The following is a 13,222-nucleotide window of genomic DNA, read 5'->3' on the forward strand; positions in this document are numbered from 1 at the left end:
CTGGACGTGCCCACTCACTTGATGGACTTCATCCACTCGTCCTTCTCCTCAGGGCTGGGTGCAGAGATCCGGTACACAACATGGTTCCCCTCCACCACACGGCCGTCCGCCTCCGTCTTGCAGGCTTTGATGACTTGCCCTTTGTGACTGGGGTTATACAGCTCAAAGCAGTTCTGATAGAGAGAAGGGAGTGTCAGGGCATGGCGGGTGCTGCAGAGATCCAGGGTGGAGGAGGCGCGCGCACGCGGCAGCACATCCGGCACATACCGGTTTCCGAGGGTCCTCCACCTCCCTGATGCTCAGGTTCTCCAGGGGGATGATGCCCCTGGGCTCCTTGTCCTGAGAGAGAGAGAGAGGTCAGGGGAGGCCTGACCCACAGGGACTTCCGGGACTTAGGAGGGCGTGCGGCCTCACTTACCGTGGTGTACTCGAAGTAGTAGAGGCAGTTGTCTGTAAGGATGAACCAGCGCCGTTTCCAGGTCTTCACACGACCCCCTAGGAGCAGAAGAGCTCTGTGAGGCAGGTGCCTGTGAGGCAGCTGGAGCCCCAGGGCCCAGAGCGGGTCCCAGAGTCCCCTACCACCACTGCCGCGTCAAGGGCTACAGGAGCCAAGCTCAGAACTGGGCTTCCTTCCTCGTCATCACCCTATACTGACCATGGTTATGAGTCAAGGACGAGCCACGAGGCCTGACCATCCGGGATGGCTGGTGCAGGCCTGGAGCCCCCATGCACCCCCACCCAGGGGCCTTCTCCATGACCACCCAGGGTCACCCTAGGTCATACACTGCTTTCAAATCTGCTTGCTGGAAGTTAGTTGTAATGGATGGGTGTAATATTTCCCCCATGAAATGAACACGATGAAGTCAGTGCGGCTCACACAGGTCTGTCCAGGCTTAATCCTGTTACATCAGGGTTGTTATCGCATTACTGGGACTTTGAGCAGCCCGGGATCCATCAAAGTCAATTACTCTTGGCCCAGGGAATTATTAGATTGAATTAATCTTTTAACAAGATCTGGAGCTACACACACACACACACACACACACACACACACACACACAGCTATCTGTACCTGTTCTTTACTATAGAAAAGAACCCTCTTTCTTTTTGCCTTCTGCTCTAACACAGACGGTCCTCTCAGTCAATATCATCTCTACTAATGGCTTCTGCCTTTGACAGGAAGTTTGAGAACATGAAAGGGGAGAGCTGCTCATGCTGACAAGTCAGGGGTTCCAGGACCAGGTGAGCATGAGCGGGCCCTCCTCGCTCCAGAGGCTCATGGGAACTTGACAGTGCTAACAGAGGCCTGGCTTGGCTTTCTCTCCGAGGGAAGGAGGAGGCAGGAGAGAGCCTGGGGCTGCGTCTGCCTTCCTAAGCTCTGCAGACAAATACAGGGTGAAGTGCGGAAGGCTGTGGGGGCACAGAAGGCGCCCAGCATGAGGGAGGCAGGAGCTTCTGGTAGAGACAGGCAGCAGACAGTGGAATAGGGGAGGGAACGTTAACCCTGACAGAGTGGAGAGTCTACACAGTAAGGAGGGGTCTGCAGAGCACAGAAGGATGTCAGGCCAGCCAGCCCCAACCAAGGCGCCACCACACCACATGCCCTCCAGCCTCTTCCCAGCCCGGAGCCATTCCTTTCTCCCATCAGCCATCCTGGTGTCTGCCCTGAAGTCCCGCTCCCCACCCCCACGGTGCGGCGTCCTCACTAGAGGCCTGCCCAAGTCAGGGCCTCTCACTCCATTGCACACTAGGGACGCATGGGCAATCCCATCCCATGCAGGGGCCTAGAAAAGCTCACTCAGCTCTGTTCCTCATGTCCCCTAACTCCCCCAGTGAGAAGCAGAGAGAGGCATGCCAAGATCTAGCCAAACTCGCTTCTTTCAGCTGCCCTCCCAGGCCAGGGCTGTGACAGAATCAGGTGACAGCAAGCTCACAACTCAGACATCATAGTCTGCTGCCTCCTCCCCTTGGGGACTCCCACTGCATGGTCACCCCAGGTACACTGGTGTCTCCAGCCTTGGGCAGGCTGCCTTCCCAACAATAGCCAAAGCACTTGGAAATGAACATGCCTCATTCCCTGCTTCCCTCCCGCTCAGCCCCGGCTCCACGGCAGGCAGAGCTGCCCCGGGGTGGGGTCTGCGGCAGCCGCCCCTGGCACGCCTGCTCCTCCCCCATGCTGGCCGCAATTGCTCTTTACTGCAGAAAAGAAGCCTTCTGCCCGACATACTCAGTACTGTCAGTCAACATTATTTCTACTGAGGCCTTCAGCTTTGGACAAGAAGTTTGAAAACACCTGGCTGCCAGGCCTTCTGTGCTCTGCTCAGCCTCAAGCTACCTGGCCTGCCAGCTGCGGACTCCCAGCTGCCCAAGGATGTGTGTGGGGTATGAGGATGGCGGGCCTCGGTTCAACACCCTGGGTACCTCGGCTGCCCAGCAGGGCTACCATCAGCGCAGATGCAGCCCGGGAAGGGGAGGGCGATGCCCGCACTCCAAGTCACAGCAGACTTAGAGTTATACTGGGTTGGGACGTGCCCTGCTCACCAGTCCGGCAGTCAGCCCTGTGCACAGGGGTTGTGCTCCCCAACGCTTTCATGTTTGTATGATTTCACTTTCACTGGTGTAACCAAGCATGTGTCAATGGACATGGTGGCTGTAACACATGTAACAGTGACATGTGCATGCCTACACACACCTTTTCCTCCACGATAATCCAACTCTCCCAACAGCCAATGTTTTTATTTGAATGCTCAAACTTCAACCTTGTCCACAGCCCCCCGAGACTGTATATGGCTTCCAGCATGTCACCTGTCTCCCGACACTTGTTGAGAGACATCAGCTGGCCGTAGCAAATGCTAGTATGTGCCTCACACAACTGAGGGAGATCGGAGGCAGAAGTGTCCGTGGCATCAGGCACTAGGGAGAGGCTGATGCAAGCTATCCATGCCCCATGCTGGGGTGTCCTCTACAGACAGCACCTCCTGTCACCTCCTGTCACCGTGGCTTTGGCTTCAGACTTTACCCCTAGAGCAGCATGAACACTGAGGGAGGGAGCGCCTAGGTCCTGCCTCCTGCCTCCGGCTGGCCTGCATGGAGGCCCCGCCCAACTCAAGTGCTGTGCACATGCGTCGAGGTCTGCCTAAGTGCTCAGCTGGGCCGCAAACATGAGCCGCTGACAGCCTGGTGCCGTTCATTTGTTAGCCCAGGGACTGGCATCTTCCTAACACAGGAGCCACACAGACAGCTACGAAGCTGCTCCTGCCATCGTCCGAGGGCTGGCCGTCTGAGGGCTCGCCTGGATGGCTGTGGGCCTCGGCGAGAGTTCCTCTTTTTTCTGCGGCAGGTCCACAGCACAGCGAGACCTGAGGGCCTTAGTGTGTGCATCCAAGTCTCCCAGGGGACGAAGCTCAAGGTTATCGTTTAGGTTTTAAGGCCAACGTTAAGAACATTTCTAACTGTTGACCCAGGAATAGGCAAAGAGGAAGAGCAGCGGCCAAAGTCTCCCAAGGAGAGCAGGCCTCGGGGTGACCGGTCCTTGGCCGGCGACAGCAGCTGTACTTGTCCATCTCCGGGTCACACCCTTCCTCCTCTGATCTGTCTTTCTAAGAGTACCCTCAGAATTCCATATCCAAAGAATTCCATATCCCTCATGCCTTTCTTGCTACACAGCAATGATATTACCTGAACACGTAACGTCATGCGTCGTGGGTTTTCCTGTCAATCTGCAGTGACACTTCATTCCCCCCAGAGTCAAATGAACCCTAAAGTCTCAATTGTCCCAGATGCAGGAAGTGATTAAGTTTCCACAGGGAAGCCTCGGTACAAGTGCAAGCACTGTTGGTAAGTGGGGGTCGGGGGGGACAGGCTGGTGACCAGCTGCCTCCCTGCTTATCCCACACAGCCTCCCCATGCGCTTCCTCCCGGTCCTGTCCTATGGGCCGGTGTCATACACTACGCCTGCAGGATGCCGCCCCAGCCAAGTCCAAAGCCAAATGGAGCAGACGGATGGCAAGCACAGACCAGAGCGTCACACAGACCAACGTGGGGAGAGGGTGAGCCGCTGGGGGGGGAAGAAGCCACTGGGTACCTACCTCCTAACGCAGGACAAGCAGGGACAGCCCGGCACAGAACAGAAAGGTGGGAGCCACGGGCAGAAGGAAAACAACAAGAAGGCAACATTTAAACCACTCGCCAGAATCACACCACGCCAAAGCACGGGACAGCACACAGGGTCTGCAGAGAAAGGCACTTGCTTCTTGGGCGACAGGGCTGCCCGGATCGGATCGGTGTGGACACTAGTTCAGGAGCTTCTGGGATGGGCTGTGCAGTGGACATGGTAAGCATGACCCGCTCTGGAAGGCCACAACTCAGGGACAGCGCCACCGGTGCTGGGGGTGTGGCTGCCAGAGTGGGCACTGGCTGGACTGCACTTTCCCCTTTAACCTTTCTGCCTTGTAGCTGGGGGGCCCGGGGAGCTGCTGCTGTGGGTGCTGCAGGGGCGCGGCGCAGGCCCCGCCCCGCCAGGCTCACCCAGCTTCAGAAGCCAGCCTTCGCGGTCCGGATTGAAGAAGGTGTGGGTCAGGTCATTGCCGTCGTCTTCGGGGATCTTAAAGGGCTCATTCTTGATGCTTTCGTACAAGTTCTGTAAGGGAGGGGCAGCCAGTCAGGGGCTGTGCTGGGAGCAGCCATCCTTCCCTCCTCCCTCCTGCACCAAATCCCCTGCGGTTAGGGAGACAGTTGGAAGCCACCGTTGAGATCAATAAACCAGCATTCCTGATTGTCGTTGGACTGAGAGTATTTTGATGAAAGATAACTTGAGAGGCTGGGGAGACAGCTCAGCTGGTGAAATGCTTGCTGGTGAGCACGATTCTTGTTCTGGACCCCAGTGCACATTACACCTAAGAACCTAGGTTTAGCAGAATCTGTGCTTGTCACCTCAGAGATCCTTGGGACTCACCAGTCCATGACAGACCCCCATCTCCAAAAACAATAATGACAAAACACATGGAGGCTGGCAGAGGCCCAGCGGGTCCAGGCAGCTGGCACATGGCCTGGCAACCCGAGTTCCATCTGCACAGCTCACGCACCTGGGGGAGAGCCAACCCCTGGAGTTCTCGGACCCCCACACGCCACCGCCCCAGACACCACGTGCACATCCACCACAGACAACAGCACTAACAGTAAACTACAGCAGAGCAACGGCTGAGGGAGAAACCCCACAGCCAGCCCCCGCCCCTCCCACATACACACGAGTAGGGAAAGCCAGCGAAAGGCGGCAAGGAGGCCATGCTGGCTTAACTGTCTGCACGACACAATCTGGAATCCCCTGAGAAAGAAGCATTAGTGAGGGACTACATCAGCTGCCTGCCCGTGAGGAGCGGAGAGCCAGCCTCCCTGCTCCCAGGTCTGGGCCGCACACTCTAGAGAGGGAGCGTGAAGTGAGCAGACTCTGCCCGCCTCTCCTCTCCTGTCCTGTCCTCTCCTCTCAGCTCTCCATAGGACCTGACCAGGAGCTTCAGCGACCTGCTCTGACTTCCCTACAAAGATGGCCGGCTGTATGTACACCTAGACTCTGTGCGCTGCATGAAGCCTTCCTCCCTTGAAGCTGCATTGTCGGGGTATCTTATCCCAGCAGCAGGGGCCGCCCCACTCACCCTCAGCAGCTCCTCAGGAAGGTCCCCGCCCTCGTTGATGCCTCGGTTCATGGTGATGAACCGCTCCGCGGTGGGCTTGTCACGCACGTTGTGGTTGTGCAGGCTAGTGTTGAGCATGATGATGGCGAAGGACAGCACGTAGCACGTATCTGCAAAGCCACAGACAGGATGGGAGGCCAGGAAGTGCTGCCCCGGCCTCCCTGGCAGGACGGCCACCCACTTAGAGGGATGACTTGCTACACGGCAGGGCTCAGGGGTGATGGGGAGCAGGGGTGGGAGCATCTCCCCTTAGCTTCAGAGGGCTGCTGACCTGTGGACTGGAAGACCCCGGGGTTGCACAGGCAGTATCGGGACGCGAAGGCCTCCATCATGCGGTCGATCTTCTGCGCCTCTCCGGGAAGTCTGAAGCTCCACAGGAACTGCCTGCAGACACAGGACGGTTCCTCCACTGAGGACCCTTGCAGGACAGATCAGGCCAGGTCCCAAGCTGTTCCTGCCCCACACCACAGCAAGAGCATGGCCTGCTCAGTCAGGGACAACTCCCATGAGGGCAGCTGGCTTCCTCCGATTCAACAACTGAAGGCCGCCCACTGCTCCCTTTTGTGTGACTGCATCAATCCCTCCAGATCTGCTATGGACGCCCGCCGTCAACCTGTCTGGGATCCCACATGAGGCCCCTCATGTCCCCATCTCCTCCATGTCCCAGGTGGTCTCCAGGGCCTGCTTTATCCCCACAGTTGTCACAGTTCTGACAGGATAGGGGACTTCTCACCACAAGGCAAGGTTGGTCAATAGCCAGCGCCCACCCACACCTTCCAGGCCACAGCCGTGGTGTGCGGTCATTCCTGACTCTAAGGACCAGGCCCAAGCACAGGCCTGAGACACTGCTGTCCTCAGAAGTCCCTCTCGCAGTTAGGCCTCCCCTGGCCAGCCTATGTGACACTGTGGTTCCTGCCTGACGTCTCCAGCTCCTTCTTGCCTCACTTTCCCAGTGTGCAGGGCACCCACCAGCACTTCCCAGCTGTCTGCCCTAAGTACTGTGGACAAGGTGACATGGCCGTCCTGCCCGTGAAGGCCCCCCTGGCCAGTGAGGTTCCTATCAGCTGCTCAGGACTAGTCAGGCAATGGTGGCTCAGAATGAAGATGAAAAGGCGGGTCAGATCTACGTCTGGAGGACACTTCTGGTCTGCTTTGAGTCTTAAGACAAGCGTCTACAGTGATACCAAGGAGAAGGACCTGTCTCCCTCGGGCTCCTCCTGCCTGGGCTGGTGAAACAGGACTGTTTCCTCTGGGTCTGGCCACCACCCCCTCCTTCTGGCCACTGCCGCCTCTGCCCCCACTGCAGAGGGATTCCTGCCACAATCAGCTCCTCAGTCAGCCAGAGCCTGGCTCAAAGCATCTGTAATGAGAATTTTGGCTTCTTTACAAGACACAGAAATAGGAATGTGCTTTCATTTTAGTCCAGGGCAGGGGTGTGGAGTGCCTACATGTGGCCCCAGCAGGTGACTAGGGTTTGCCTCGTACTCTGGTGGGGCAGGAGCACGATAATTCTGTAGATAGTTTCTGCAACTGTGTGACTTTTTAGACTGTATATGAATGCTGGCCCAAGAGGCGGGGTGGGTGTTGGCTGGTGTTGGTCAGCGTTTGTTAAGTAGCTGTGCACAAAGAAATGAGGAGGAGGAGGAAAAGAGGAGGAGGAAGAGGAGGACGCGGAAGCTAGGTGATATGCTGACAGGGAAGATCAAACCTGTCCCGAGGAAGAATCGGTGGCCCCAGCAGCAGAAGAGGCCCAAGGACAGCGTCGCCAGCTTTCTGGCCTCTGGCTTTACTCAGGATCTCCTTCCTCCCTCTCCACCCGTGTCTCTCCTATCTAGCGCTGGGGGTGGGGAGGACGGGAAAAGGGGCCGAGAAGGAAGGGAGAGCGATGAGCCTGCCGGGCGGGCGCGACATGCTGCTGTCCGTCCGTCCCACTTCCAAGGCAGCCGGTGAGGCAGGGCCCATCTCGGACACATGCCCACTCTGCTCTACACAGCCGGAAAGTGCCACTGGCACACGCTCTCCCTGCCCTGCACCCTGGAGGCCAGTGGCCCATCTCCGTCCCCTGCAGCAAAGGTCAGAATTCTTATAGCAGTTCTTCAGGCTACAACAGCAGCATCCGCCAGCGTGGGGCGTGTCTCCCTGGTTCCTGGTGCTTGCTCCGTCCTGTCCTCGGTTCGGAGGCTAGCCTCCCTCATCCCACTATTCTGACAACCTCTTACCCAGCTTCACACTTTATTCCCACAGGCAGCAGCTTCCCTCAACAGCGCTACAGGCATTAGCAAGGCCTGCTATCCTCCCCCAGGGAGCAGCACTATTAGGAGGTGTGTCTTTGTTGCAGTAGGTGTGTCTCTGTGGGCATGGGCTTTAAGATCTTCCTAGCTGCCTGGAAGCCAGTTTTCTAGCAGCCTCCAGATAAAGATATAGATAGAACTCTCAGCTCCTCCTGCACCGTGTCTGCCTGGATGCTGCCATGCTCCTGCCTTGATCATAATGGACTGAACCTCTGAACCTGTAAGCCAGCCCAAATGCTGTCCTTTATAAGACTTGTCTTAGGCATGGTGTCTGTTCCAAGCACTAGAACCCTAAGACAAGGTCTGAGTCAACAGGGCCTAAAATCAGTGACCCAGGTCTTCAACGTTCCTATATGGGTTTCTGACAGGAAGCTTTCAGGCCAGGCTGAGCTGCGGAGCGGGATCCCAAGGGCCTATAACCAAAGGCTGCCAACACTCCAGTCTAAAAGACCGTGTAAACAACCCCAGAGGCAGGAGGAAAGGTGTGAAGATACAGCAGACAAGATCAACTCTGTGTGCTTAGCTTGGAGCAGGCGGCGACCCGCCAGGACGGTCCTGGTGCCTCTTCCTAGATCAGCTGGTATACCGGGGTGAAGGTGAAGTCACAGTCCAAATGCCATGCCTCCACAGAAAGGCATCAGCTGCGCAAGACTGAAGACCCAGCAGCGTGACCCGGCACCCAAAGGCCACGCTAGGACACCAGACTAGCACGTAATGCTGGGGGCCATCGTCAGAAGCCACAGGATGACATCTGATGGTTCAATCGGCATCCTCCTTTGCATGCTGGGGGCCTGAGGACAACTCTAGTGACAACAGGCCAAGGAGACACTGAGCTGTACCAAGCGTGCCACAGGAAGCAAAGCACACGTATGTGGTGATGGCCAGGCTCTGCTGTCAACTTGATCGGCTACAGAAGCACGGTGGAGACACACCTGTGGGTCTATCGATGACGGTGTTTCCAGAAAGGTTTAAATGAGGAAAACCCGTTCTGAATGTGGATGGACCTGAACTGATCCCGCCTACCTCCCATCTCCACAAAACCTGCAAGAGCAAGAAACTGCTCTCTAAGAGCAGAAGGATCTGTCTCTGCTTTTTGGCCCCAACCATGCTATCGATACACGGTGGTTCTGCTGCTTCAAGGCAGCTCCATAGCTGGGAGCCTGTAATTCTCCAAATAAAGCCATAGGGAGAGCGCCTTACCTCAGGTCCTTTCTGCAAACCTGTCAACATCTTTTCTTGTCTATAGGCCTACCTTAGGCAGCTGCCGTGCCTTCCCCATCGTGACAGACTGCACCCTCGAACTGTGAACCAAACCAAACCCTTCCTTAAGGCACTTCTTAAACAGGGCAGTGTGTCAGAGCAACAGGCGCAGTAACGCCAAGTGCAGGGATCCTCAGAACGAAGGGCAGCCAGGAGACTGAGGAGGGGCTGAAGCAGTGGCCACAGCGAGGCCAGCGTGTGATCTGCCCCTGCGTGAGTCTGGTTTCTGCCTAGGGCTGCTACCTGTCACACAGGAGGGGTACTGGGGAGTCCATCAGAGTCACCTGAGCCACTTAGCAGCTCCGCGCCTGCCGCCCCAGCCTTCTCATCCGTGGGAGACTCATGAAGCACTCACCTTAAGGCCTGGACAAGGTTGAGATCAGCAAACTCATGCAGCTCAACAAAGGCCTGAAGAACTTTGATGTTAAAGTCATCCCTAGGAAAGAACATAATCAGGGCGAACACATTACATCCGAGTTCCTTGGAAAGAAAGCATATCATGGCAGGCCATACAGGTAACAACGGCGGACAGCAGGCAGCCATGGTCCTTCGCTGCAATTTGTTTTAGAGTTTTTATTTTTTCTTGTTCTTTTGAGAAAGAGAGTCTCTCACTAGACTGGAGAAGGCCTGGAACTCAGGATCCTCCTGCCTCCACCTCCCAAGAGCTGAGATTATGGGCTCCCATGACCCATGCGCCCCATTTTCAGGCTCAATGCAAAGAACCCCGAGAAGCTCTCTGGAGAGTATTTCCTCCCAGACAGAGGTGGAAAGGAGTCTATTGTAAACCCTCAATCCTCTTGAGGCCAGCTCCACATATGACAAGTTGTGAGGCCCAGGAAACTGTAGCCGTCCTGGGACCTTCAGAATGGCCCCGAGCAAGGCCTATTATAATCTCCTTGTAAGTGGGGTTTGAGCAGGAAGTAATGGCCAGGCCATAAACCAGCAAAGGCGCTAGACCAGGACAGGTTAGGGGAAGAGACACCATAGCAGGGGGATTTGTTTCGTTTTGTTTTGTTTTGGGAGAGAGGTGAGATCAGGTCTCATTTTGGAATTTGGACTGGCATGAAACTCTATATAACCTAGGAACTATAACCTAGAGACGCATTGGAATCCTCCTGCCTCAGCCTGATGAGCTCTGGGATTTTAGCTAAATCCCGCCACAGGCATACTCACCATGTGCTCTGAAGACATGCCCCCTAGCAACACCATGCCAGAGTTCACCTGCCCTAACTCAGAACTGGTACCCATCATAAGGGACAAAAACCTACAGCCTCAAGGGACGCAGGGATTAGATCAGACGTGGCAGAAAAACCAGTCTGTGCCACACAAACACTAGACGTGTCTGACGCAGTGGTCACTGTTTAGTGCTGCCAGCCCCTGGGAATCCAGGAGCAAAGCTCTGGTGGGGAAGCGGGCACTGTTATCTCCAGGCCCTGCTGGTTCCTTCGCCTGTGTCCCCAGAAGGGGGCATGATGAGACCTTCCCAGGAGGCATGCAAGGCCTGTCCCTGCAGATGCAGAGGCTGTGCCCAGTCCTCAGTCCTGGGACACCCTTGTCGGATGAGCCACTGAGCTGGCACAGCATCTGTGCATCAGGCACTTGGGCCAGGTGTGCGCGCCCACTGCTGCTCGTGTGCGAGCGCCGCTGTGGCTGCAGGCTAGGGACTGCAGGCGTGACCCTCCACTTCCAGCTTTTTCTTTTTCCTTTTCTTCCCTCTTAATAGTATTGTCTGAAGCAGAGTTTGGCCCCAGAACCCATGTGGGGAAAGAGAATCAACTCTCAACAGGTTACCCTCGATCTGCCGACGGACCACAGCATGCTGTCCCCACATACAGACACCGACATTTTACAAAACATTTGTGACGTTCAGTTTACCTTTTCTTCAGTTGCTCAAGCTTTGGGCACTAGACTTGAAAAGCTCTTGCAAGAACAGGTTCACGACGATTCGCTTCTGACTCTTCTAAGCGTTTAAAGCTGTGTCTCGGACCCCTCTTGTCTTTATGTTAGTGAGGAGCCGATGTTGCCTCTCACAGATGTCACCTGAGATCACCTGCTGGGCTCACTTGCCCTCACACAGGTGTTCTATTCTCAGCTCCACTCTATCACCTGCTCTATCTTTATGTTAACTGGGCATGAACACAGGGGAGGGGTGCGCAGGCATGCACAGGTACAGCAGAACACAGGGGAGGGGTGCACAGGTGTGCACAGGCATGCATAGGTACAGCAGAACACAGGGGAGGGTGCACAGGTACAAGAGAACACAGGGGAGGGGTGCACAGGCATGGACAGGTACAACAGAACACAGGGGAGGGGTGCACAGGTGTTCACAGGCATGCATAGGTACAGCAGAACACAGGGGAGGGTGCAGAGGTGTGCATGGGTACAACAGAACACAGGGGAGAGGTGCACAGGCGTGCACAGGTACAACAGAACACAGGGGAGGGGTGCACAGGTGTACACAGGTACAACAGAACACAGGGGAGGGGTGCACAGGCGTGCACAGGTACAACAGAACACAGGGGAGGGGTGCGCAGGCGTGCACAGGTACAGCAGAAGTCAGAAGAGGACACCAGACCCCAGGAGCCACTAGATATGGGTGTCACAAATACAACTCAGGTCCTCAGCCGAGCTCCTGCTCTTGTCAGCTGAGCCAGGTCTCCAGCCCCACAATCTTCTACATATCTGTCTTTATGTCAGTATTGCACTTTGTTTTGTTTGTTTTTTGTTTTTTCAAGACGGTTTCTCTGTGTAGCCCTGGCTGTCCTGGAACTCACTCTGTAGACCAGGCTGGCCTCAAACTCAGAAATCCACCTGCCTTGGCCTCCCAAGTGCTGGGATTAAAGGCGTGCACCACCACAGCCTGGCTCAGTATTGCACTTTATTGATTAGTATAATTTTAATTTTAGTCTGTAACCAAAAGTGGTTTGTTTGGTTTTTTTCTTAACTTTTTTCTTTTTCAAAACTGTGGCTATTTTGATCCCTAGAACCTTCTACGTGGAATTTCATAATTAGCTTGAGGACTTATGTGAAGAGGTCAAATGGCATTTTGGTAAGAGTGTGGGACCTACCATCATGGTGGGGGTTGCCACTATAGCAAGGCTCCTCCCAAGCCGTCACCATGGGCTGGATTCCCATCCACTGAGATCTGCACTGACTGAATCCTCTCAGGCTGCAGGCTGCCTGCACATCTTCTGTTAAATTCACTCCTGGTCTTTTCAATGGTACAGAACCCCTTTCTGTTTGCTGAGGTGAGATTGTACAGAAACCCAAGTGCCTGTGGTAACAGACCTGGACTCCTGCAGTCCTGAGATCGCTGGCTCACTCTTAGTCTGGCGTGCGCCCTGGCTAGTTTCACTGTCAGCTTCACAAAACTGAGAGAAAACTGAGGGGAACCTCAATTTACGAACTGTATTTATTAATCAGGCTGGTCTGTAGTCATGTCTGTGAGAGAGTCTTTGACTAATGGTTGTCTGCTGTGGGTAAGCACTATGTCTAGGCAGGTGGACCTGGGCTACAAGGGAAAGTTAGCTGAACAGTGGAACTGGTTTGGAGATGTGGGTGCAGGTGAGCCAGTCCTGAGGGCACGACGGCTGGAGAGCTGGCCTTGCCTCCTGCTGATGGTGGCATTGGGTGGCCTGGCTGGAGCAATGCTGGAGAGCTTGCCCTGTGTGGACAAAGGAGAGCCGGCAGGCTGACCAGCCCAGCTACCAACCAGGCCCAGTTCCAGGACCAGACCTGTGGATCCAAAGCTGCAGGGTCTCCATGACACAGGGCAACAACAGGATAACTGTGAGGAGTGCTGGTGGGAGTGCAATACTGATGGTGTCACAGAAGACAGAGACCGCGAACCAGACCAGTGACTCATTGCAATGAGCATTCGTTCACAAGTGAAGCTGTGTGGACAGAGGGACAGACTGTGGGACACACTGGGACACATTACAGCTTCCAGGACCAGGTGCTTTCTGTGCTTTGTTTATTTCT

At 55.5% G+C, this 13,222-nt stretch overlaps 1 protein-coding gene across 1 annotated transcript in view; it reads right to left on the bottom strand.

Annotated features, from left to right (window-relative positions):
- Cyth3 (cytohesin 3) overlaps positions 1-13,222 on the bottom strand; it is a 91,829-nt gene that overhangs the window by 2,619 nt on the left and 75,988 nt on the right. The window contains exons 6-12 of the mRNA XM_052168452.1: positions 9,597-9,677; positions 5,962-6,074; positions 5,652-5,800; positions 4,528-4,639; positions 419-495; positions 268-339; positions 19-173 (exon numbers count right to left, since the gene is read on the bottom strand). Of these exons, the coding sequence (XP_052024412.1) occupies positions 19-173; positions 268-339; positions 419-495; positions 4,528-4,639; positions 5,652-5,800; positions 5,962-6,074; positions 9,597-9,677 (759 nt within the window). The remainder of the gene's footprint in view (positions 1-18; positions 174-267; positions 340-418; positions 496-4,527; positions 4,640-5,651; positions 5,801-5,961; positions 6,075-9,596; positions 9,678-13,222) is intronic.

Source organism: Apodemus sylvaticus, chromosome 22 (genome assembly GCF_947179515.1).
Source record: "Apodemus sylvaticus chromosome 22, mApoSyl1.1, whole genome shotgun sequence".
NCBI lineage: Eukaryota > Metazoa > Chordata > Mammalia > Rodentia > Muridae > Apodemus > Apodemus sylvaticus.